At 45.6% G+C, this 23,067-nt stretch overlaps 1 protein-coding gene across 1 annotated transcript; it reads right to left on the bottom strand.

Moving 5' to 3' along the window:
- Positions 1 to 6,896: 6,896 nt before the first annotated feature.
- TMEM26 (transmembrane protein 26) lies at positions 6,897 to 22,760 on the bottom strand. The gene is made up of 6 exons (XM_039360009.1): positions 22,535 to 22,760; positions 15,490 to 15,568; positions 13,108 to 13,206; positions 12,425 to 12,654; positions 9,483 to 9,559; positions 6,897 to 7,966 (listed from the first exon to the last, which is right to left on the bottom strand). Exons 1-6 carry the CDS (start codon positions 22,723 to 22,725, stop codon positions 7,557 to 7,559), a joined length of 1,086 nt encoding a protein of 361 aa, XP_039215943.1. The 5' UTR covers positions 22,726 to 22,760; the 3' UTR covers positions 6,897 to 7,556.
- Positions 22,761 to 23,067: the final 307 nt, after the last annotated feature.

Below are 23,067 nucleotides of genomic sequence, written 5' to 3' on the forward strand. Positions count from 1 at the left end.
TCTACGTGCCACTTGTGGCATGCGTGCCATAGGTTCGCCACCACAGTGCTAGACTAAATATGGTTTGGCTGAATAAAAGCCTTTTGCTGCTGAATGCTCCAACTGTGGGCACTTCCAGTATGTTTGCCTGTGTTGTCTGTTGCCCTCTTGGAGAAGAATAAACTGGGCATTTAATATTATCTTGTCTCAATCCAACTTTTTTTTCCAGAGACCTGGCACATCCCTCACTAGGTGGTCCTCTTGAACTGCAGACGTCATCACATTTGATTGACAGCCCCTCGGAATGGCCTTAGATGCTGCAAGGAAAGGTCACAGCAGCTGTCCACAAAAGTATTTTGCCTTATTTTGTGGGGCCAAGGCATGCAACTTCACACTTAATCTCTCGTGGATAGATGGCAGTCTGGTTTCGGGTATTTTAAAATAAATTTTTGGGTGGAACTGGCAATTAGCTGAGTTCAAAGAGAAGAAAATGATAGTCATGGAAGATCTGACAGAAACAGCACCTTTTAACTTCTTTTTCAACCCAGCTAATTGGCAGTTGAGGATCCTGACTGCCCCAGCTCTCAGTGTAAAGCTGTTCTTTTATAAATCATGTGCTTTGAATCCAGGAATCTGTGGAATTTATAAATTGAGTATAAAGGTACAAATTGGCCATCTTCTCTGTAGATCTGAAATGAAGTTTCCATCCACTTACAGCAGTTCTCTGTTCTCTCTTTCTTGTAGCAAAATATCATCCAAACACAGAAGAACAATTTACCAGAAAGCAAGCAAGTGAAATTGCTCGAGGCTGTAAAACGTTTCCCTAACAGCAGAGGCTATCATTGTCTCAAGTATGCTGTGATTCTACAGTTTTTTTTCTCTTTGAATTACACTAATGGACTATTTTAAAATGAATCTCAGTTAGGGTAAGACATTGTGTGGTGTTTCATTGATCCATTGACATTTTAACCTGGTTGATCTCTGCTCTTCTGACATCTGGATAATGTAATTCTGCACTTTGGGCACTAGATGGCAGTAGTTTTGTTACTTCTGATTTCATATCTATTTAGTGGTCCACCAGATGCTTAGCCTGAAAAATCTCTGAATGGCCATTTGTCTGTGTTCACTGCAACACATAAAGTGCTTCATCTATTTTAAGTGCTGCTTTAATGAAGTGACTAAACAAAAATGAGAATAAAACTTCAGGTTCAAGGGTGTCCCCAGTTCTTCTGAAGTTCCTTTATTGTAGTTGGCATAAAATATTTGTGATGTTTGTCAAGGGAACTCCATGGTTTCTTAGCCCTTGATTTGCCCCCTAAAGGCGATAAGTTTTGCTGTTGCCTCTTTTTTTTTTCTTTTTAATCTCTGCAGTTTATTGCATCTATTTCTGTTTCATGTTCATACTTCTGTTTTTTGATCCTGCAGCTCTGGGAGCATTTCAAAGCCTTAGGGCTTATTTCAAATAATTCTGTAAGACATGCACAGGTATTGCTTTTGTTATCACTTCATATAATCCACACACACAGACCCCTTAGATCAGTGGTTCTCAACCTGTGGGTCGGGACCCCATTTGGGGTCGAACGACCACTTCACGGGGGTCGCCAAACAACGCAGTCCACCATTTTCCCCCCCTTTTCCTTAGCTGTGCTACTCCCTTTTATTCTATTGGCTTTTGAAAGCCAATAGAATAGACTCTCTTGAATAGAGTCTAATTCTATTGGCTTTCAAAAGCCAATAGGAATTGTCCAGGCTGTCTCTGCCCTGCTGAGCCCGCCAAATGTCCCATTCTGCAAACGGTGCTGCACCAGTTGAGTAGTCCTCGACTTATAACCGGTTGGGGGTCGCGGCATTAAAAAGGTTGAGAACCACTGCCTTAGATTTATTAGAAGTGTAATTTATTAAGGCCTCATCTTTGCTCAAATGCCCCCGTCAAACTGGCACTGCATAGAAAACAAAAGGACAGTTTGTCAGCGTTAACATCTTCATTTCACCCCAATGAAGATCCAACTGGATACAGCCTTTCATTTGGCTTTCTCAGAGACAATGACCCCTTCCCACCACTCTCAGCCCCTTTGAAAGCAATCCTGATAGGACTTGTTCGTTCATTCATTCATGCATGCATGCACGCATGCATCCAACAAAATGAAATTCAATGGTGAAAAAAGTAAGGTTCTACATTTAGGCAAAAAAACCCAAATGTACAGGTATAGTATAGGGGGTACCTTGCTCAATAGTAGCAACTGTGAGAGGGATCTCGGAGTCCCAGTGGACAATCCCTTAGATAGGAGCCAGCCGTGTGCTGCAGCTGCCAAAAAAGCCCACACAGTGCTGGGCTGCATTAACAAAGGGATAGAATCAAAATCACGTGAAGTGTTAATACCACTTTACAATGCCTTGGTAAGGCCACACTTGGAATACTGCATCCAGTTTTGGTTGCCACGATGTAAAAAAGATGTTGAGACTCTAGAAAGAGTACAGAGAAGAGCAACAAACATGATTAGGGGACTGGAGGCTAAAACATATAAGGAAAGGTTGCTGGAATTGGGTATGTCTAGTTTAATGAAGAGAAGGACGAGGGGGAACATGATAGCAGTCTTCCAATATCTCAAGGGCTGCCCCAAAGAAGAGGGAATCAAGCTATTCTCCAAAGTGCCTGAAGGCAGGACAAGAAGCAACGGAGGGAAACTAATCAAGGAGAGAAGCAACCTAGAACTAAGGAGAAACTTCCTGACAGTTAGAACAACCAACTAGTGGAACAACCTGTCTCCAGAAGCGGTGAATGCTCCAACACTGGAAGTTTTTAAGAAGAGACTGGACAGCCATTTGTCTGAAATGGTATAAGGTTTCCTGCCTGAGCAGGGGGGTTGGACTAGATGACCTCCAAGGTCCCTTCCAACTTTATTATTATATTATTATTAGTAGTAGTATTCCTGCATCAGTTGAATCAGAGCTGATAGTGGAAGTTTACTGCATGTAACTTACAGTATCCAATCCAACCACAATCCAGCCAAGAACAGAAATAGCACAATTCAATTGTTTCTTCCACATGGCTCCCAGCCTGATGATGTTCCGGAAGTCATCCAAATCAAAGCTCTCCTCCCAATGCGCGAGGGGCAGGATGCTTGTGGAGAAGCCCCGTTGGTTGTGTTTTCTGTTGTAGGGAGCGTGTATATCCAGAGACGTGGACTTTCCTTTTCATTGCTTTCTATTTTGAGCGCAAGCTTCTGGAGTTAGGCAGCCCCCACATTTCGTAAGATTAATCAAAACAAACCAGAACTCCGGTCAGTTCACAGCGTCAGCCCGCAGTTCAGCAGCCACGAAACCTGGCAGTCTATTTTGGCCAACGGGATTGTGATCTCCTCTGTTGTGAAGACAGACACTCAGGGGCTAATTTAGAGAAACTCGGGGACTATTCCCAGCGAGCACAAAACACAGCTGGGGCCATTTCAAACATCGCACCCCAACGTATTAACAAAATGGCTCACTTATTAAACCATCCCTGGCCTGAGGAAGCCCTGTGAAGCCCTCCCGTTGGCCTTTATCACCCCATCCTTGGCCCGTCTTCCCATAATCCCCCACCACTGTTGCACCTATGCAGCAGTGCCTCCCATGTGGAGAGCAGAGCTGCCTTTGATTGAGGCACTGCACTGCAATACTGACACTCGCACTGTCAGAATTGCCATAGTAACGACTCATTTCTTATTGACTAGGTAGATAAAAATTCACCTCAGAGTCGAGCGCAGTCATTTCTGGCAAATGGCCAAAGGCTGTCCTCCAGGCCAGCCTCTGCCTGTTCTCTCCAAATATAGGGACAATTCTGTCTTCTGGTTTTAAATTTGATGAGTCCGTAAAACAAACCGAAGTCTAGAAGCCCCTTTTGCGTGTTTCTTCAGAAAACAGCGTCGTTCTGTTGTTGATTGCGTGTTCCTTACTCAGCACTAAAAGGAGGGCCCAGGCCATGGGTTTGAACTGCCATCTTTAATCATGTTCCCTGGAAAGATCCTGCAGGCTGACCTGGATTGAATAGTTTTATGGATCTGGTTGCCCCCTCCCCCAGCACCCCATGAGGGTGGGCGATGCTGCCACAGCATTTGTTGCGATGTCCATGTCGCCTCTTCCCTGCCTTCAGGAGCTGGAGCTGTCCTCCTCTGGGAAACCCTGGAAGGGGATGTGTCCCACTTATCCAAGTATTCTGCACCAGGTGCAGCTTCCAGAAGCTTCAAAAGCAGAGGTTCTCAACTTGTGGGTCGGGACCCCATTTGGGGTTGAATGGCTATTTCACGGGGGTCGCCAAACAACGCAGTCCGCCATTTTTTCCCCCCTTTTCCTTAGCTGTGCTACTCCCTTTTATTCTATTGGTTTTTGAAAGCCAATAGAATAGACTCTCTTGAATACAGTCTAATTCTATTGGCTTTCAAAAGCCAATAGGAATTGTCCAGGCTGTCTCTGCCCTGCTGAGCCCGCCAAAAGTCCCATTCTGCAAACGGCGCTGCACCAGTTGAGTAGTCCTCGACTTACGACCGGTTGAGTAGTCCTCGACTTACGACCGGTTGGGGGTCGCGGCATTAAAAAGGTTGAGAACCACTGTTCTAAAGGGTAGCCCCATGCAAAGCACATTGCAGTAATCCATCCGACCAGGGCATTAGTGGCTAAGAGGAAGGGCGTAATTGGTGCACATCATGAATGACATTAACACAGCACTCTGGAAGCTACCTGTGAATGCAAGACTTGGGTCGGTTGCTGGAGGAGGTGGTGGAGGAGGAGGAGGTGGAGGAGGAGAAGGAGGAGGAGAAGGAGGAGGTGGTGGTGGTGGTGGTGGAGGAGGAGGAGGAGGAGGAGGAGGAGGAGGAGGAGGAGGAGGAGAATGGCACCACTGAGTTCAGTGGTCAGGAGAAATTCTCTCCTCTTCTCTTAAAGATCAACAAAGACACTGCCAGAGTAACATTTCCCAAGCAAATACAAATCTCTTGGTTTATTAAAACATCTCCTCTCTTTGCATTAAGAATTGTGCTCACAGTAACAAAAGATACCAACATTCAGAAAGAAAAGAGAAGAAATAGCCCCATATGGCGTATCAAAACTGAATTCAGGAATAGCAAGACTTTGAACGCCTCTTTCATGGCAAATAATAATAAAAAGTTGTTCTGCGCATGCCAGCCTTTGATATGCTAATACAACCTTTCATTTCAAGGACTGAAACTATTCCAAACAGACATCGTCCTGGCAGTGTTATTGCTTAGGCAAAAGACAAAATTCATGCAACGCTGGAGAGTTGAGAAAGGATTCGGTTGTGTTTCCGTCAGAGCTTTCCTCAGTATTTATTCCTGATGGCAACATCTTGGCTGGGAGAACATGAGTAGATCATGTCCTCTTAAAGGAGCTCGCCTGGGACAGCCCCGCCCACCTGGTCTTCGGTCCCCCACAAAAATCCCAGGTTGCCTGGATCACTGGAAGGGAACCCACTGCTTTGGGGAAAAGAGGTACAGTAGTGGCCCAAATTGTGGAAACCTTTTGGGAAAAGTGTACAGTAGAAATGCCACCTTCGGTTAAGTTTCCACCCATTTTTCTTCCAATTTCTTTATAACTGTAGCCTCGTTCACTTCATAATACTATTTTACATCGCTTTCTGGGCAACCAGTCAACTCTTTGCACCATGACTTTAATTTTATTACATTTTACAAGCTCACTAAATGAAAGAACACAAAATAACCCAACCAACTGGATAGCGATCACGTAACACACTGACCAATGTCCTCCTCTCAGCTTCAATACAGGACATCAATAACTGACTCCTACTGTGATCTGATTGGCTCATTGCCAAAACAAGATGACACCCGATTGGCTCTAAACACTCATGCTCATTGGCTACAATCAGATGAAGGAAAGTTCCCTAATATCAACTTAAGCAAGTTGTGCTTCCTTTTTCTGGTTATTTGGCTATCACTTTTCATAGAATACAGTAGAGATAATTGAACAAACTATGTTGCATTACATTCTTGATTAAATTACCTTTCCATTGATATATAATTTTAGGGTACTACTCCCCCCAAAAAAGTGGTGTTATTAGCCATCAAACCTCAAAAATACACTTTTCCCAAAAGGTTTCCACAATTTTGGCCACTACTGTAATGTAAACATGGCAGACATGGGTGAGCTGGGAAAGTCGATGCTGGTGTAAAATAAAATAGAACCAGAAAGAAAATGGCCTGTAATCACAAGAAAAGAGGTCCCCAACCCCCGGTCTGTGGATTGGTACCGGGCCACAGCATGCCAGCAATCGGGCCACACAAAGAAGCAAAGCCCCATCCGAGGGATGCAGGCAGCACACAAAACCACGCCCCTTCTGATTTGTGAAAAAACCTCTTTCCATGTAACCAGTTCCCCAACCTTTTGCATTTTATCTTCCTGGGCTCCAAGATCACCGCAGATGGGGATTGCAGCCAAGAAATTAAAAGACGCTTGCTCCTGGCGAGGAAAGCTATGGCAAATCTAGACAGCATACTAAAAAGCAGAGACATCACCCTGCCAACAAAAGTGCGTATAGTCAAGGCCATGGTTTTCCCAGCTGCAATGAATGGCTGTGAAAGTTGGACCATAAAAAAGGCTGAGCACCAAAGAATTGAGGCCTTTGAACTCTGGTGCTGGAGAAGACTCCTGCGAGTCCCCTGGACTGCAAGGCGATCAAACCGGTCAGTCCTAGAGGAGATCAACCCCAACTGCTCTTTAGAAGGCCAGATCCTGAAGTTGAAACTCAAATACTTTGGCCACCTAATGAGAAGGATGGACTCACTGGAGAAGAGCCTAATGCTGGGAAAGGTTGAGTGCAATAGAAGAAAGGGATGACAAAGAATGAGGTGGCTGGATGGAGTCACTGAAGCTGGAGGCATGAGCTTAAATGGACTCCAGAAGATGGTAGAGGACAGGAAGGCCTGGAGGAACGTTGTCCATGGGGTCGCGATGGGCCGGACACGACTTCGCAACTAACAACAACAACACTTGAACATATTGTAGCGTCACATAAGACTCTGAAATCCTGCTATGGCAAGCCATGCCATCCTCAACCTATACTAGGAAAAAGCAACTGTAAAAGTAGCCATTGTTGCATTCACTGAATACATAATGTGTCCATGACAGATAGGAAGCAGCAAAATGCTCTCCCCATTTATTTGAACCTCCGTATCGTCGTCAACATGATCTCAGACCAGATCAAGGGGACCTGCAGGATGCCCCAGACGTAGACCTGAATTTCAGGTAAAGATTCTGCTATTGCAGGGCTTTGAAGGCAATCATGGAGTCCACAAATGTCACACATTAAAAAAAAAAAAGGTCCAACCAGAAAACAGCCTCAGCTGAGTCTCATCAGATATATAGTGGATAAATACCGTGGATACCGCATCAATCAATCCACCCAACCAATAGAATGGATTTTGTTTTCTCCTGTCTCAAATATCTCCCCTTTGCTCTTAGGATGGGACCTCCATCTCACAGTGGGAAAACAGGCTGGTTGCTGAGGCCAGCCCATTTGAACATTGGTCCCTGGAAGGAAGGGCTGGTCCTGATGCAGAAGAGACCTTCCCTCACAGGCACTCAACTGAGTCTGGGAAGGTGTCCTCCAGGGCAGTAGACTCCCCTCCATCCAGCAGGCCATTGGATGGGAGGTTGATGGAGCTGGACTCACAGGGGCAACTGGAAGTGGCTCTTTTCTGGCTGTTTGCCCTGCACTGGAGGGAGGCATGGAAGTCGAGCAACAGCACCACGAGGCGATACAACTGCAACATCACGATCAGAATATTCTTGGCAGCAAAAAACACCAGCATCTGGTTCACGACTTGAAAATAGCCCATCAGGATCAAGCGCACCACCAGGAAAGGGCCGTCCTGGATGAACAAGCTGATCCCGATGTTCCACAGATCGGCACTGTGTCTGCAGAGGAGCAGGTGAAAAACTTTTGCGGAGGAAGCTGCTCGATCAGAGTTGAGATGTTGCACTAGAAGGAAGGAAGGAAGGAAGGAAGGAAGGAAGGAAGGAAGGAAGAAAGAAAGAAAGAAAGAAAGAAAGAAAGAAAGAAAGAAAGAAAGAAAGAAAGAAAGAAAGAAAGAAAGAAAGAAAAGGGCATTACTTTCGGGAGGTTGAAACCCATGTCATAAATCATCCAAAGACAACGTTGTCAGACAAAGCAATGGTTTCTAAGCCAGGCTGAGCCTGTCTCACAGTTCATTCTTTAAATTGTCATTTTCTGACTAAACCACATTTAGCCAAGTTTAGTGTTCACATTGTGATGACTTCTAAGATGTAACTTACAAAACTAGAACTTTGTATGCATAAGGTCAGCATTTCCTAAGTAAATCAATTATCTGTTTCTATCTATCTATCTATCTATCTATCTATCTATCTATCTATCTATCTATCTATCTACCTACCTACCTACCTACCTATCTACAGTAGTGGCCAAAATTGTGGAAACCTTTTGGGAAAAGTGTACAGTAGAAATGCCACCTTTGGTTAAGTTTCCACCCATTTTTCTTCTCATTTCTTTATAACTGTAGCCTTGTTCATTTAATAATACTATTTTACATCGCTTTCTGCGCAACCAGTCAACTCTTTGCACCATGACTTTAATTTTATTACGTTTTACAAGCTCACTCAATGAAAGAACATAAAAAAACCCCCAACCAACTTGATAGCGATCACATAACACACTGACCAATGTCCTCCTCTCAGCTTCAATACAGGACATCAATCACTGAATCCTACTGTGATCCGATTGGCTCATGGCCAAAACAAGATGACACCCGATTGGCTCTCTAAATACTCGTGCTCATTGGCTACAATCGGATGAAGGAAAGCTACCTGATATCAACCTAAGCAAGTTGTGCTTCCTTTTTCTGGTTATTTGGCTATAACTTTTCATAGAATACAGTACAGATAATTGAACAAACTATGTTGCATTACGTTCTTGATTAAATTATCTTTCCATTGATATATAATTTTATGGTACTACTCCAAACAAAAAGTGGTGTTATGAGCCATCAAACCTCAAAAATACACTTTTCCCAAATGGTTTCCACAATTTTGGCCACTACTCTGTCTGTCTGTCTGTCTGTCTGTCTGTCTGTGTACTTACCCACTCACCCACCACCCACTCACCCATCCGTCTATCTATCTATCTATCTATCTATCTATCTATCTATCTATCTATCTATCTATCTATCTATCTATCTATCTATCTATCATCTATTTATAGTTAAAGATGGATCTATTTCCTCATAAGACATTCCAGCCTCTTGTCCGCCTCCTTGGCTGTCCCTGCATCTGTCCAAGGGTCTCTCCTTCTTTCTTTCACAATGATGCCTCACCTGTCTGGGCCTTCAGACTGGCCTTTCCACGGTTCCACCCTGGAGGGACCAGCCCAAAGAAAGCCAGCTGAAGCAGCTTCTGAGGAGGAGGAAGAGAGCATCATATGAGCCTGAGCACAATCCTGGGGAAACACTGACAGGACCAACCTGCTAGATCCAGAGGGAATTGCAACATGCTCCAGGTCCACACGGCTAGAATGACATATACCAGAGCATCCTTGTTCCTGGAAAAAGGAAAGGCAAGCATTTTAGAGACAAGGCACTGGCATAATTAGACCAGACACATTGGTTAGATTAAGGAGGTCTCCAACAATGGAAAATTAGAATTCGTCTCTATAATTCATAAATTATAGAACATGACCACTGGGACATGGGACATGACCACTGAAGTAAAGACAAGGATAGAGAAAGCTTAAACCACATTCTTCAAAATGAAAAAGGTCTTCTGCTGTCACGACATAAGCCTAAGATTGAAAATCAGGCTTGTCAGATGCTATATTTTTTCTATCCTGCTCTATGGAGTAGAGAGTTGGTCTCTGACCGAAGGCCACCTGAAGACACTAGAAGCATTGAAATGTGGACTTAAACAGGCAGCTGTTATGTATAAGCTGGGTTGACAAGATCAGAAATGAGGAGGTGATAAGCCGCCTGGGAAAGCCAAGGGAAATCATCAAAACAATTAAAAAACGAAAGTTAGAATATTTCGGACATGTGACGCGACACCCAGAAAAATACGGCATACTCCATTGAATTCTCCAGGGAAAGATTGAAGGCAAATGAGGTCCAGGCAGAAGAAGAACATCATGGCTTCAAAATCTAAGGGACTGGGTTTGGACAAAACTCTGCAGCACTTTTTTGTGTGGCTGCTGATAAAAACAGGATCGCCAACGTCTGATAGCGGATATGGCACAAGAAGAAGAATTCATAAAATGAGAGTGAGGGAATATTGTGGGTTGGAAATAATGAAACTGGGTGAAGGAAATAAGTTTAAAGTTATTTTACTGTACCAAATCATCCATTTTATAATAGCAGACCAGGCTTCAGAAAACCAAACTTCCCATCTATGGGAGAATAAATGATCTGTATCTCTGAATTTTAACTTGTTTCATTGCCTTGAATTTATACAAATTTAAATGAGTTTAAAAACCAGTTTTAGGGTTTTTAAGATTATTGGTGATTATTGGTGGGTCAATATTGGAAGAAGGATACTCTCCCTTCTTTAGAAGAATGGGTATTTAAGGTTTCTAATTTAGTAGAAATGGCTAAAATTTCTGCTTATTTAAAGGATCATTCACAAGAGAGATATTTTAACGCATGGAGAAGATGGATAGAATATGTTCAGAAGAAGTATGGAACTACAAAGTTTCATTTATTTTATGAGTAATGAATTTGTTTATAAACATACGATGTTAAAGTTTGAAGAGAGTTAGGGGTTAGTATGATTTCGATTATTGTATAATTAGTAAACTTAAATAGATTATGTTTAATATATTTGTATAACCCTGTACTTTGCTCTGGGAAGTTGGGGTGGGGGGGAGGGGGGTGGGGGGAGGGGGGTGGGGGGAGGATGGGTTGAAGTTTAAGTAACTCAGATAAGTAGAAATAGTTTTATTGTATATAATATTGATGTTTCAATTTGAAGAGAGGAATTGCTCGGGCATTTCCCCTGGACCGCATCTGGAGCAAGAAGATAGAAGAAGGGGAGAAGCAAGTTGGAAGGTTGAGGAGAAGGGGAGAGGGGGCGAGTGAGGAAGAGGAAGAAGAGGGAAAAGGGCAAGTTGGTTAGAGGGAGGATGCGGTTTGGGGGGAAATGGGTGAGCAATACCGAAAGTGGTGTGTATTAATTTGTTTTATTTTTTTTATCTGAAGTATTTTTAAGAATGTAATGTATTGTAAAATTGAAAATAAAAACTTTTTACAAAAAAAAAAAACCAACAACTTTAGGGCACCGCTTTTTGAAAAAGGGTGAGGCATCCCCCACTTTGACTAGAGCTAACAAGGACTAAAGGCCAGTGACGGCAGAAGGCTTCCTTTGAGAGTAACAGAAAAATACCGCTGCCTTTTTAATCAGAATAAAGATTTCATCTTCCCCCTTTTACAAGCCTTTGCAACAATTAAATTCACCATCCTATCATTCTGGCTTATTCACAAGCATGGCAGGTATAAGGAAAATCGGAGGGTGGGGCAGCAGGCAACAGCTGGACAGAAGGATGGAAGAACAGGCTGCCTCCTCCATTTTGGGTGCAGCTGCAGAGTCAAGAGCAGGGCTTTTCAACCTTTTCACCCATTGTACCACTTTTAGGATATGGCAATATCCGAGTACCACCAGTCGCCTAGCAAGGTGTCAAAAATTTGATGACCCAAAAAAAAGGAAAAAAGTGATAAAGTACAGGTAGTCCTCGACTTACAACGGTTCACTTAGTGACTATTCGAAGTTACAATGCCACTGAAAAAAGTGCCCCCCCCCCAAGCCACAGCCGAGCAAGACGTCTGCCTGCCCACCCAGCGGTGCTCTTTCTCCTGTCCGAGGTTTTCATTGTTGAGAGCATTTCTGTTGGGGATTGGCAGCAAGGGTGGGGGGTGTTTGGTTTTTATTCCCCCCCCCCATCTGCTGGGTGGTTGAAGCAGGTTTTGGTCACTTCACATGACCCTGGGACACTGTGACCGCCATAAATACGAATCAGTTGCCAAGCCTCTGAATGTAAATCACAAGACCCTGGAGATGCTGCAACATTCCAGCTGATCGGCGCTTCTTCTGGGCTCAGCAGAAGCGCCAGGATCAGCGCTGAGCTCCAGCTGGAGCCTGGCGCTGATCCTGGCACTTCCACTGAGCCCTGACAGCCCCAAAAAAGCACCGATCAACTGGAAAGCGGCACTGATCCTGGTGCTTCTGCTGAGCCCTGATAGCCCTGCAGCTCCAGCCATCTCTCGCTCAGGTTTGTGTGGTGCTGCCACCGGTTCAGCTCATTCCCCTGCCCCGCTACCCCTTTTCTAGGATGCTCGCATTCCACCTGCCAGGTGCCAATGTACCACAGGTGGTACCAGTACCACTGGTTGAAAAGCCCTGGTCAAGAGCACCTGAGCCCTACCGGACGTTCTCTATTTCCAGGGTTTCACTGGTGAACTCAAGGATGTCTGCGGCGGTGCCCACGAAGAGCAGCAGCAGCTGAGACAGCTGGTCCCTGGTGATCTCCCCGCCGATGGGAAGCAGCCAACGGCCCAGGATGAGCAGCAGGAGGAAGGTCTGGTGGAGGCTCAGCGTCCAGATGGGCTCACACATTTTGGAGAGCGTGTTGACAAACTCCTGGGCCTGTTGCAGCTGCAGCGAAAGCAAAGGTCAGAAAGCAGAAAAACGAGGGCAGAGGAGGCAGGGAGGGGGGATTCTCTTTGGAGAAAGGGCTTCTGGTCCTGGCCCACCTTGCACACCTATGGGAGGGGGGAGGATTGAATCCAAGAGACTCTTTTTTCCCCCTCTCCCCCCCAATGGCCAGAGGAAATTATCTATTCGTTCTTACACAGTTGGCTCTCCCGAACCTAGATTTGCTTTTATTGAAAAAGATATTTATCATCTCAGTGCTCCTCGTTGGGCAGGCACAATGTGGTCATGGTTTTAATCCCATTTAGCATCTCTGGGATCGCACGGGTGTAATTCTATTTCCTTGTTGCTCCCCCAAGGCTGTTGTTGCTGTGGAAATATATTTTAACTCAAAAAAAAAAATAAAATAAATCCAAATGGTGATTATGAGATATCAACCAGCACCTCCATATTTACCTTTTCCATTATGTTGTTCGCTGTGGTCTCATTTCCGTAACCGGGTCTGGCTTTTCCACTGTGGTTCTTCACAAGCTGCTCGTATTCGTTGGGACAAAGCTGCAATGAAAATACAGCTTCAGCTCTGGTCCTGCACAGACCTGATATGGAAGGGTCTCAAAGATTCCCCCTTGACAGTTCACTGGCTCTCCAAAGCCTTGGGGGTGCCCCCTTGCTGTGGGCAATCCATGTGGGGTTAAAGCAGCGGGGGAGCCTAGCGAGGAAGAAGATGCAGTGGGAATCCAGGGAGAAGCGATTCAGATCAGCTAGACCATGGGTCGGCAACCCGCGGCTCCAGAGCTGCAGGTGGCTCTTTAAGCCTTCTCCTTCGGCTCCCAGCCTCCTCCACCATTTGCAGAGAGATAGAGACAGAGAGAGGCACTTGTGCTTCCCTTCTCTCTCTCTCTCTCTCTCTCTCTCTCTCTCTCTCTCTCTTTCTCTCTCTCTGTGTGTGTGTAAAAAAGAGAGTGGCCTCATGCTGTTCTCGGACAAGCTTATTGGGCAGGGCTCCTGCCTTTGCTGCATCTCAGCAGGAAGCAGGAAGCAGCATAAAGCATAAAGCATATCTCTCTCTCTCTCTCTCTCTCTCTCTCTCTCTCTCTCTCTGTGTGTGTGTGTGTGTGTGTGTGTGTGTGTAAAAAAGAGAGTGGCCTCATGCTGTTCTCGGACAAGCTGACAAGCTTATTTGCTGCATCTCAGCAGGAAGCAGCAGAAAGCATAAAGCATATCTCTCTCTCTCTCTCTCTCTCTCTCTCTCTCTCTCTCTCATACTCAGATGAAGGAAAACTACCTGATATCAACCTAAGCAAGTTATGCTTCCTTTTCCCAGTTCTTTGGCTATAACTTTTCACAGAATACAGTACAGATAATTGAACAAACTATGTTGCATTACGTTCTTGATTTAAATTATCTTTCCATTGATATGCAATTTTAGGGTACTACTCCTCCCCCCAAAAACACACTTTTCAAACCTCAAAAATACACTTTTCCCAAAAGGTTTCCACAATTTTGGCCACTACTGTACACAGGACCCGCATGGCTCACTTATGCCAGGAAGATGTAGCACAGCGAAAACAACTGGACAATCTTTGGATTGTGCCATAATTCTCCTGTGTGGCTACAGTGAATTGGTCAGAATATTAAGCTAATGTTATACAATTACTCAGTCCTACTTTGTTGCAACTGCTGTATTGAGTGTGAAATGCCAATGAACCATGACTTGGGGACATTCATTTAATTGGTGCTGTACTAAAACGGCAGCAAGAGAAATGCAAATGAAATACAAAATGCCCCCTTTAAAGGTAATCTAACAAGGGACCGTGCACGAGCAACTCACTTCTTTCAAGGTGCACCAAGTTGATTGCATATCAATTACAACTCACATCCTTCAAGGTGCACCAAGAAATGTCGGTGTTGTATCATTGCCTAATTTTAAGACTCTAGAAAGAGTATAGAGAAGAGCAACAAAGATGATTAGAGAACTGGAGGCTAAAACATATGAGGAACGGTTGCTGGAATTGGGTATGTCTAGTTTAATGAAGAGAAGGATGAGGGGGGACATGATAGCAGTCTTCCAGTATCTCAGGCGCTGCCACAAAGAAGAGGGAGTCAAGCTATTTTCCAAGGCATCTGAAGGCAGGACAAGAAGCAACGGATGGAAACTAGTCAAGGAGAGAAGCAACCTAGAACTAAGGAGAAACTTCCTGACAGTTAGAACAATTAACCAGTGGAACAACCTGCCTCCAGAAGCAGTGAATGCTATAACACTGGAAGTTTTTAAGAAGAGACTGAAATGGTATAGGGTTTCCTGCCTGAGCAGGGGGTTAGACTAGATGACCACTAAGGTCCCTTCCAACTTTATTATTATTATTATTATTATTATTATTATTATTATTATTATGGATCATCGCACAGTCAGCCAGATGTTCAGACTGGATTTGGCATTTTGTCTACCTATCGAGTCCTTACCCAGGACCTGGAATAGGCAGATGTGGATGTTTGATGGTATTACAGATATCGTCGCAGGATGGAAGCAGTTCCTAGTAAAGCTGCCTTTTGCAATTGACTAATAGCGAATTTGTCAATGCCAAATTTGTCATCATCATCATCATCATCATCATTATCATTATTATTATTATTATTATTATTATTATTATTATTATTATTATTATTAATTCCGTACCTCAGGTAGAAAGCCCAGAGGAAACTGCTTCTTGAATTCAGGATATAAAAATACAGTAACTGATGCCCAAATTGGCTTCCAGGCAGCTCGGCTTTCTTTGCCCAAGCAAACAGTCTCCCTCCTTCTCCATCATGTATAGTAAGAAATCGCAGAACCAGTACCTGATTTTTAGGCTGAAGTTCCAGAATCCACAATGAGGGCACTATGCTGATGAGATAGAGAAAGATCGGGGGTGAAAACCTGAGAAAGGACAAAAAGTGTTGGGTTTAGCACACTGAGAAACCATGACAGAATTCACTGTCAAAACACTGAAGGAACAAGTGGGGTGTCCGGTGCCCTGGGGCGGATGTGGACATTCGTATGCCCACCGCCGGCATCCACTAGATTTCCCATCACCCAGCTGAATTTTTAAAAAGCTTCCCTTGGAAACAGGCAGGCAACAAAGCGCCAAGAACCGAGGCAGCCAGTAAAACCTTGGGACTTTCAGCTCTCCGGAGGACCCGGCGGCTTGCTTAGAAAAATCAATGGCAGTTCCACGTTTTCTCGGAAGAAAAGGCCACGTGGGAGAAAGGAAGCTGCAATGGGGCTGGTTGTGGGCTTTTTGAATGGGGCCATTTTGTCAGCTGGAAATGGGCGGTGAGTGGTTGACCCCCCCACCTCTTCCACAGTCTGCAGTTGAAACCACAAACACGTTGACCACCCAACTCTTTGGGGACCCTTTGCAGAAGGAACGGAGGGAAGGGAAAATCCACTGCTCCCCATCCCTGGCTTATGCATTGCTTCCAGGGGCCTCAACATTTGCAAAGGGAGGCAGAGTTTAGACTGGGCGAATGCCCCCTCGCTCGCCTTCGCCCCACCCTCTGCAGCACTTCCAAAGCAGCAGGGCTGCCTGTTCTTCCAATCCTTCCTTCATCCTTCAGAAGACAAGAGCAGAGGAACTGAAAGCAAGCTGGCTCCCTAGCTCAGGGGTAGGCAACCTTGGCTCTTTCATGACTCGTGGACTTCAACTCCCAGAATTCCTGAGCCAGCCATGCTGAGGGGAAAGGGAGAGGTTTCCAAGCTGAGCCATGCTTGCTCAGGAACTCTGGGAGTTGAAATCCATGAGTCATAAAAGAGCCGAGGTTGCCTATCCCTGTGGTAGGCCCATCATTGGTGAGGTCCTTGAGCTAATTCAGCTCTCTGTGCATTTCCCCTGGACCGCCTGTTTGTACAGACCCTTGATCTTCAACCAAAACTCCTTGCCCACCATCTGGGGCAGGGGTAGGCAACCTTGGCTCTTTTATGACTTGTGGACTTCAACTCCCAGAATTCCTGAGCCAGCATGGCTCAGCTTGGAAACCTCTCTCTTTCTCCTCAGCATGGCTGGCTCAGGAATTCTAGGAGTTGAAGGCCGCGAGTCATAAAAGAGCCAAGGTGGCCTACCCCTGCCCTAGCTGCATGTCAGGAAGGGGCTGGTCCAAGGGGGGGGGGGATTTTTGCTCAGGAGTTAGAGGTGACATACGGATTCCCTGATTGCAACTTGTGGTTTCAAAGTCTGAAATGCCCTACTGAAGGGTCCCAGAGCTTTTATTTGTGGGATTCTTCATCCTTCCTCTTTTCTAGAAAAGCAAGAAAGAGGAGAAGACAAAAGGGAGGAGAATTTACAACTTTCTACATAGAGATTTCCTGCCCAGCCTTTTCAGTGAGAAAATGGTAACACAGACATGTTTCCGTCTGGCTACTGGAACATATAGTAGTGGCCAAAATTGTGGAAACCTTTTGGGAAAAATATATTTTTGAGGTTTGATGGCTAATAACACCACTTTTTGTTTGGAGTAGTACCATAAAATTATATATCAATGGAAAGGTAATTTAATCAAGAATGGAGTGCAACATAGTTTGTTCAATTATATGTACTGTATTCTATGAAAAGGTATAGCCAAATAACTAGAAAAAGGAAGCACAACTTGCTTAGGTTGATATCAGGTAGCTTTCCTTCATCTGATTGTAGCCAATGAGCGTGAGTGTTTAGAGAGCCAATCAGGTGTCATTTTATTTTGGCAATGAACCAATCAGATCACAGTAGGAGTCAGTTATTGATGTCTTCTATTGAAGCTGAGAGGAGGACATTGGTCAGTGTGTTATGTGATTGGCTGGAGTTTTTTGTGTTCTTTCATTGAGTGAGCTTGTAAAACGTAATAAAATTAAAGTCATGGTGCAAAGAGTTGACTGGTCGCCCAGAAAGCGATGTAAAATCAAATTATGAAGCGAACGAGGCTACAGTTATGAAGAAAAATGGGTGGAAACTTAATTCAAAGGTGGCATTTCTGCTGTACACTTTTCCCAAAAGGTTTCCACAATTTTGGCCACTACTGTAAGTCAGGTGTGGAATCATGGAAGATTGTGGAGGGGGGGGGGGACACTTTGCAAGCTGCATGAGGGAGGCTGGCCTGGAGGCTGAGCCCCACCAGGGTTTCTGCCTCCTCAACCCCGTCCAGCTGGCCGCAAGCGAAGCTGATCGTCTTTCATCAACGGGCTTCTCTTCTCTTGCTGATTCTCTGGGAGGAGGAGGTGCCTCGTGAAAACATTCTTGGCCAAGCTCTGCAGTTCCTCCCTCCAGGATCCTCATTAAAAGTGACTGTAGCACCACCTTCCAGCCTTTTTATTAAGGAGGCAACCAGAAATAACGTCATGGTTGTTTTATATTGCTGTGAAGTGCTGAGTAAGGGAGAAGAGGCACGTCAAGTAACCTGCCTGGGAATTGAACAGGCCAGTCCCAGCATCTACTGGCCTTGGTTGCCTCAAAAAGGCAAGCAAGATGTTTGGAAGGGGGAAAGCTCAACGGGGATCTGAAGAAATGCTCTGGAAGAAATACGGATCCCAGCAAAACAGCAGGGCGAGCTCCATGTGATCAGCAGGAATCAAGGACCTCTAAAGGAGCCCCAATGATATGACATCCTCGATTGCGCAAATGACATGGCACGACGATGTCATGATGCCACGTGCCTCCCATTACCCCAGTTTCGTGGATACCCATAACTGGTATCAATTGGGTCTTCAGGAGGCCACTGTAGGATATAGCAAGCTCCATGATGATCAAGTTAAGTAATTATCTGCAGCTGCAATGATTCCTCCTCCAGTTATGTTTAAAAGTATACAATAGCGGCCAAAATTGTGGAGACCTTTTGGGAAAAGTGTACAGTAGAAATGCCACCTTTGGTTAAGTTTTCACCATTTTTTCTTCTAGTTTCTTTATAACTGTAGCCTTGTTCACTTAATAAATACTATTTTACATCGCTTTCTGGGCAACCGGTCAACTCTTTGCACCATGACTTTAATTTTATTACATTTTACAAGCTCACTCAATGAAAGAACACAAAAAACCCCAACCAACTGGATAGCCATCCCATAACACACTGACCAATGTCCTCCTCTCAGCTTCAATACAGGACATCAATCACTGAATCCTACTGTGATCTGATTGGCTCATTGCCAAAATAAGATGACATCTGATTGGTTCTCTAAACACTCACGCTCAGATGAAGGAAAGCTACCTGACAGATGAAGGAAAGCTACAATCAGATAAAGGAAAGCTACAATCAGATGAAGGAAAGCTACAATCAGATGAAGGAAAGCTACCTGAGATCAACCTAAGCAAATTGTGCTTCCTTTTTCTGGTTATTTGGCTATAACTTTTCATAGAATACGGTGCAGATAATTGAATAAACTACGTTGCATTACATTCTTGATTAAATTATCTTCCCATTGATGTATAATTTTGTGGTACTACTCCCCCCAAAAAGTGTTATTAGCCATCAAACCTCAAATGTACACTTTTCCCAAAAAGGTTTCCACAATTTTGGCCAGTACTGTAATTTAGCAGCAAAGAGAGGGCGCAGAGACGGAAGGAAGGAAGGAAGGAAGGAAGGAAGGAAGGAAGGAAGGAAGGAAGGAAGGAAGGAAGGAAGGAACACAAGGAAGAGGATGGTCCATGACCACAGGTGATAGAGCAACGCCAGCCTGTGACAGAAGGATGAAATACAGGCTGCATCCGAAAGGACAGGAATTGCTTTTACGAAAAGAAAGACAAGGATGTCTTCCTAGACACTTGGGTACACCCTGCTTCCAAGATGGCTGAGGTGGCTATGGGAAGGACCTCTTTCTCTGGGTGATATCTGCTGACCAATGGTCCATATCCAGACCTCTGTGCCTCAGGTTGACCCTTCAGCCATGACTCTTAAAGTTATACAAGATGGTATTTTGCAGAGGAGATACAATTCAAAGGCCTTCTGGTTGATGTTCAGACATTCAGTCATTTCTGACTTGGGGCTTTGCCAAAACTATCTGTCTGCAACAGTGCTTGGGATCACCTGCTTGTCCCTAGGCAGGTGGTCTGGTCACCGTGTTCTTCCCAGCCTCTTACTTGACTGCCTCTGAATCCATTAAGCATCTTCTCCGTTCTCACCTTTGCATTGTTGTGAGCCTCAACTATCATCGTGGAACATCCAACCAACTGGAAGATCTGTCTGAGGAGTCCATCCTGAGGGAGCCATTTTTATCCTACCTCCACCCAGGATCAGTATTTTTGTCATTAGGCTATTTATTACTGCGACTTTTTAGACTTTTATCAGTTTCATACTGGCTGTTGTGTGACATCCAAAGTCTCCTTTGAAGGGGAGATGGGTGGCTCTGCGAATGCGTTTAATAAACAAATACATTGAATGAATAAATACAATTCCCTATCCAAAATATCTCGGCTTTAATTTCCATTAAACAGCTCGGCTTTGCACCATCTGGCACTGACTGTTGATTATTCTAGTTGTCCAAGATAATCTCAATGATTTCTCAAGCCCTCCGTTTAATAGCTGAATAAAAGGCATACTTGGTAGATGATCCTTAAATGCTTAAATACTTAACTGTTTATTGGAACAGTTTGAATTTAAACTTCAAAGACGTCAGTCCAGATACGAATCCAAGAACTCTGAAGCTTTTCTCAAACAAAAGAGTAGAATACATTGTCCAACAGAAGGAATAGGAGGGACCTGTATAATTGGCTGGAATTCAAAGGCTTCTTGGTGGACAGACAGCTTGATGCTGGATTGGAGGTTTTGAAATGAACCTGCATCACCAGTGAGAGAAGTGGAGAAAAATGCACCGAAGGGTCCATTTTTCGTCAGAAGCATGCCAGCTCCTGACCTGGGTGGCTGAGCGGCTGCTCAAAGGACAATCACAAAAAGATTGAGGGCATCTCTGAAGGCTTCCCATCCTGTTCACATATGGGCCTCTCTCCATAAAGCAGAGGCATTCGGTCTGGGGGAGGGGAGAGAAAAAATGGATCCCTTCCGTTCATCGGGGGGCTGGATCACAGAAGAGACTGGATCACAGAAGAGACAGGGACTTTATCCAGGAGCTCCATCAGCGGAACCGTCATAAGACTTTCTCAACTCTTGAATTGAACGCCGTCAAAACCAAGGAAAACCTGTACATAAACAAGGAACACCTCTTGGAGATGACTTTCGTGTGATGCAGGCCTAACCTGCAGGAATAAAGCAAAGCACGGATGCCTTTGGGATGTCTACCTAATAGGCAGGTCTAGAGCAGGGGGTCAGGTTTAACTAGGGCTGCCCAGGCAAAGTGGGAGAACGGTCAAAGCTAGCTTGGCCTTTGCTCCCTGTCCGTTCTGCCTAAGCCAAGGGATGGTGGCTGTTCTGCAAAGAGGAGACATCAGCTGGAGATAATACATTTGGTTCTTGTCCCATCAGAGCTCCACACAAATCATTAATTGGTTTGGCCCAGGAAGGAGAGAGAAGTGGATCCATTTATCATTTCAGAGGCCTGCAGCCTTGTGAGTTTTGAGACCTCTGGTCTATGAAAATAGCAGTCCCACATATAAGAACAGCCTTTCAGTATGCAGAGGTGGATAAGTTTGAAAACAGGAAGCCGTGTAGACCATCTGCCTTCCACGCTGAAAGGACACCTTTGTTCTCCTTGCAGAGACCATGCAATCCTTTTCCCCACTGAAAAGCTGAACCAGCGTTTCAGAAGGACTACAAGTCTTGATGCCGATGAGATCAGAAGTCAAGAATCTTCCCCCATTGGGGGGGGGGAAATGGGTCACTTTTCCGCTCCTCTTTTTTCTTCTCCTGTCCTGGTTTTTATCAGCACAGTTTTGCCGTCTGCAGAGGCATCCATGTCTCCAGAGTTGGCTTTGCAGCTGTGACTTAAAACTAGGTGGCTTTTTTTTTTTCATAAACACTGTCAAGCTATATCCCTTTGAGAGGGGTGGAAACTGCCCTCAGTATTCAGCATCAATCTCTTTGCTGGGGTTCTCTCCCTGCAAAATTCTGGCCAGCAGAAGGTTGCAATCTGATCATAAGCTGGGCACTCAATTAACAAATGTGTTGTCATTTCTCCTTCAACGGCGGATCTCGTGCTACGTGTGGTTTGAGCTGAGAAACTGACTTGCCGCTGTTCTGTTGGAGGTCTCCAACAGGGCCCCCATTATAATATGAAATAAGGGTCCTTCTTGTGACTCACCAGTTCATTCATCTACTCATACATTCATTCACTCACTCGTTCATTTTTTTAAAAAAATGGAAGCCAAACAACTGGTGTCTGAAGCCACCGTCCTCCAAAGCTGAGCACAGCCCGGTTCTGCTGAAGAGGTGTCTTGTCTTTTCAGCTCCTGCTGCTTCTCACCACCCCAGGACTAGAGACGTCCAGTCCCAGACCAAGCTCCTTCAACCAGGGAGAGGCTGGGAGGGGGGGAGCGGCCGGTTAGCAAAGTCCACCAAGTCATTTTATTCTAAGAGCAAAAGCGGGAATCCGACATCAAACGAGCACTGGAACAGGCTGTGAGTCCCAAACCCAACTTTGGGTCACCTGTTGGTCACTTCCAGAGCGGGTCTTCTGCACGTTTAGGACCCAGAGTTGCACCGGGGGCGGGGGGGGGTGTCCGGCTGCTCTCCAGAGCGCTTATCCAAATGTTGCCTCGTGGGCAGAAGTCACCAAAGCGCCAGCAGCACCATCGGGCAGAGAAGAAGAGTTTCTCTTTGGAAAGGGAGGGAAGGAAGGAAGGAAGGAAGGAAGGAAGGAAGGAAGGAAGGAAGGAAGGAAGGAAGGAAGGAAGGAAGGAAGGAAGGAAGGAAGGAAGGAGAGAGGGAGGAAGCCAAGAGAAGGGAAGACAAAGAACTGGAGCCCCGGCGGGACCTGGCAAAGCTGCCTCACCATTTGTAGCCTCTCCCCCGCTTCAGCTTGAGCGTGAGCGCCGCTTCCAGGCACAGCGAGAGGTTCAGCAGCGCCAGCAGCCAGTACTTGCGCTCCTTCGTCGCCTCGGTCACCCGCCAGACGCCCAGCAGCGCATGCAGAGCGAAGAGCAGCCGGGTGACCAGCGCGTTCAGCAGCACCAGCGCCTCCATCCTCTCGGCCCGGCCGGCCACGACGCCTCTTTCTTTCTCTCTCTCTCCGCAGAGGGTCCCGCGGCGCGCAGAAGATTGCCCGGCCCCCTCCCTCCCTTCCCCGGACTTCCTGAAAGGGGACGAGGGGGGGGAGAGAGACGGGGGCGGGGGGGACAAGCTGAGCCAGACGGCCGGAGGCGGGGGAGGGGGTTTCCCACTGCCCCTCCAGCGCGCCAGGGCTGCAAGGAGCGGCCAGGTTCCCAGCCCCGTCGGGCGGGCTGTGGCTCCGCTGGGGACGGGGGTCTCTTGTCCAATGCAACATCCCGGCCAGCCAGGTCTCCCTAGGGGCTGGCCAGGGCTTCG

Source organism: Crotalus tigris, unplaced genomic scaffold (genome assembly GCF_016545835.1).
Source record: "Crotalus tigris isolate CLP2741 ecotype Arizona unplaced genomic scaffold, ASM1654583v1 scf7180000019147.1630427, whole genome shotgun sequence".
NCBI lineage: Eukaryota > Metazoa > Chordata > Lepidosauria > Squamata > Viperidae > Crotalus > Crotalus tigris.